At 45.6% G+C, this 3875-nt stretch overlaps 1 protein-coding gene across 1 annotated transcript; it reads left to right on the plus strand.

Moving 5' to 3' along the window:
* Positions 1 to 1668: 1668 nt before the first annotated feature.
* Positions 1669 to 3477, plus strand: LOC308243370 (beta-defensin 33-like; the record flags this gene model as incomplete). Its single annotated transcript, XM_080658670.1, has 2 exons — positions 1669 to 1726; positions 3347 to 3477. The coding sequence occupies 2 exons, from the start codon at positions 1669 to 1671 to the stop codon at positions 3475 to 3477; spliced, it is 189 nt and encodes a 62-aa protein (XP_080514796.1).
* Positions 3478 to 3875: the final 398 nt, after the last annotated feature.

A 3875-nucleotide genomic window follows, 5' to 3' on the forward strand; every position in this document is an offset into this window, starting at 1 on the left:
ATTGATTGGCTGCCTCCTGTTGGCTATCTACTGGGGATCAAGCCCACAACCTGGCCATGTGCCCTTCAGTCTACAGGCCAATGCTCTATCCACTGAGCCAAACTGGCTAGGGCCTTCCTTTGTTCTCTTCTTTTCATCCCTCATTTATTTCCTCCATGCATTCAATTTTTCATTCACCCATTAGTTGGTATAGAGGTATACTAGCTCTCAGTCATTTAAACATATATTTGGCTACCTTCTCTATGCCAGCCCCCTGTTCAAAGTGCTGAGAATGTGAGATAATAATAGACTTGTTACTTTAGTAATCCATGGCATAGTGAAACATAGAGTCATGAGCATTATAAAGAAAAACTGAGATGGAGAGAGGAAAGAGATGGAGAAGAATTTCAATGTTTCACTCTGTATTCTTCTGGCTTTACCACAATAATGCATTGATGTCAAATCTGCATTAAGAAATACTCTGGGCCCGACTGGCATGGCTCAGTGGTTGAGTGTCAACCTATGAACCAGGAGGTCATGGTTCCATTCCCAGTCAGGGCACATGCTCCAGTTGTGAGTTTGGAGCCCAGTGGGGGATAGGGGGAGGAGTGTGCAGGAGGCAGCACATCAATGATTCTCTTTATCTATGATGTTATCTCTCACTTCCTCTCCCTTCCTCTCTGAAATCAATAAAAATATTTTTTAAAAAAAGAAATACTCTGGGAAGAAATACTGCCATTTGGGACAATATGGATGGGTCTTGAGAGTATCATGCTAAGTGAATAAAGAGATGGGAAAGGAAAAGAACTGTATGATTTCATTCACATGTGGGCTATAAAACAGAAAGTGCCAATGAACAAACAAACTAACTCATGGACATGGACAACAGTATGGTGGTTACCAGAGGAAGCGGGTTGGGGGAGGTTGAAGAGGGTAAAGGGGTCAACTATATGGTGACAGAAGGAGACTCACCTCTGCATGGTGAGACACATGCCATGTAAGATGATGTTATAGGAATGTCCACCTGAGACTCATGTGATCTTATTTAACCATCAGCCCAATAATTTCATTGTAAAAAATTTAACATAAAAAGAAAAAGAAATACTCTGGTTCCCAAAGTCTCACCCAGTTGTGATCTATGCAAGAGGCGGCATGGGTACGAGCTTGTCCAGAATGGATCAACCTTCTTTTAAATAGGAAGCAAAAAAAGTTACTGAGCGTAAAAAGGAGAGATCATTTTCATTTACAAAATTTCTCCTCCTTATTTACCTTCTAAAAAGGGAGATTTTCTTCATATTCCTAAAAGGGAAGCTGACATACAATAAAGATATGAATAACTGGATGATTTGCAAAGCAACTGGTTTTTTCATTATTTTTTTTTCTCAAACAGAAAAAGCACCAAATCTCAAAGTCATAAGCAGAAGTGAGAATCAGCTAGAAAATGCTGACTTATGATAGAGGTCTTTTTCCTTTTCATCAGCCACAAACTTGGATCTGTCTATAGAGAAAACATTCTCAAATGACACCCAACCCCCTGATGAGTATCATCATTGGGAATGCAAGTGTTTCCCCTCCTGCTGAATGTTTCAAACTCTTTCCCAGGTCACCTGCCTTCGTGTATGTGCACTGAAGAACCAGCCACTGCCAGACACTACCCGTTCATCCCATAATCCCAGGAATTCACTCACGATGAGGCTCCTGTTCCTCCTCCTCCTCCTCCTCGTTTGTCTCTCGCAGATGGCATCAGGTGAGCTGTGGATCTGGCTGGTAGGTGACATGGTGGCTGATCTTGGAGCTGGGAGCAGAGAGGGCCGAGTGGTTCCTAATCCAAGGATGCACTGACATGTGTAACAACCAATGAGGATCGTAGCTGAATGAAGCGTAGTACAAAGTCCTTGACCTGCCACTTATTAAAAAGATTTTCCCACAGTTGCCCTTCATTACTAATTGGTAATAAACCCATAACTAGCCATGGTGATAGATAACATGTACAGGGGGCTTTATGGCTTACAAGCACTGTTGACCACTTCTCTTGACCAAACACCATAACAAAACCTTTCCCCTCCTATCCCACCTCATGGCAGCATTTACATTGATGGGGCAGGTACTTTAGGCCTGTCTCAGAGATGGGAATAAGAAATGAAGTAAGTGCCCTCAATCACACAGATTGTATGAAGTGAAGCCCTTAACTCAAGCCCAAGTGGCTCTGGTTCCAAAGGCCATGTTTTCATTAAATAGTCAACAAGCCCAGAAAGTAAATGTATGTATTAAATTACATGGAAACGATGAATATGTTTTAGTATGACTATGGCCCAGACAATGCATGGAACATTCTTGTACTAAAAGATTTGTTGTTGTTTATTTGGAATTCAAACTTAACAGGGTGTCCTGTGTCTCCCCTGGCGACCTGATGCATTTGTCAGCTCATGCCAGGTCACACTGTGGTGACAAGGACACCTGAATCTTGGCATTTCAAAGGAACAAAGCTCTCATCTTGGTCACAGAGGCGCTCTGCTCGCTGAAGCTACTCAGAGCCAGCCACCACCAGGTCATCCCATAACCCCAGGAATCCACTCACCAGGAGGCTCCTGTTCCTCCCCTTCTCCTCCTCGTGTGTCTCTCACAGACAGTGTCAGGTGAGCTATGGCTGGCTTTTCATCAAATGCATAGAAGATCCATAAACTAATAAAGTAGGAAAAGCAGCCGCCACCACTGTGAATGCTGTTTGTCTCCGTGTCTGAGGAAAGCACTCCAAGGGGTCCCGCGCTCCGGAAGGGCATGTCACTTCTGTTCAGAATTCATTAAACAAGTCTCACAGCCCCACCCAATTACACAAAAGGTAGATCCTACGTTGTGTCAAGAAAATAGCTGGGCCTGGCCAGTGTTGCTCAGTGGTTGAGCATTGACCTATGAAGTAGGAGATCATGGTTTGATTCCAGATGGGGGCACATGCCAGGGTTGTCCTTTTGACAGAGAAGGAGGTGCTTTAGGAAGCTTTCCTGGTGCAGCTTGTCCTGAAAAGGGCCAGGAAATGAGTATTTCAGGCTTCGGGGCCATAAGGTCTCTGTCAGGACAGCCCACCCCTGCCATTGTAGACTCAAGGCGCCACGGACAATATGGAAACAAGGAGCCACTCGTCTTCCTATAAAATTAAGTCTGTGATGGATACTCACATTTGAATTTCATGCCATTTTTATTTAAAACGTGAAAACCACGCTAAGCTTGCAGGTCACGCGAAGCAGGTGGAGGGCTTTTGCCCTGTGGACATGACTTGCAGAGTCTCGCTGTGCAAGGTGAATTCCGGCAGTTTGGGGCACCATGGCTTTAATTCACTTGGTGTTTTTTCTCCACCTCCCCTGCTTTACAGGCTACGAAAAAAGAAAGAAAAACAAGGAATGTGAAGACATGGGGGGCGCCTGCAAGCACCAGAAGACCCACGGGTGCTCCATCCTGCCTGCAGAGTGCAGGAGTCGGAACAAGCACTGCTGCAGAGTCTAGCCCCCACACCACAGCACCCGCCGAGCCCCGCAGCTCGCCCTGCTGACTCCGTGCAATAAAGGCCTACCACTCGCGCAGGTCCTGGACTGGGTCTTGGGGGGAGCATTTAAGTTCTACGGTGGCTTACACCACTAACCTGGTTGACCTCAGACAAGGCCATTCCTTTTCTAGGTCTCAGTCTCTGTACCTGCAACTATTTTTTTAAATACATTTTTATTGATTTCAGAGAGGAAGGGAGAGAGAGGGAGAGAGAAAAACATCGATGATGAGAGAGAATCATTGATCGCCTGCCTCCTGCACGCCCCCCACTGGGGGTCGAGCCCGCAACCCAGGCATGTGCCCTTGACCGGAATCGAACCTGGGACCTTTCAGTCCGCAGGTCGACACTCTATCCACTG

Source organism: Plecotus auritus (genome assembly GCF_963455305.1).
Source record: "Plecotus auritus genome assembly, chromosome: 3".
Lineage (NCBI taxonomy): Eukaryota > Metazoa > Chordata > Mammalia > Chiroptera > Vespertilionidae > Plecotus > Plecotus auritus.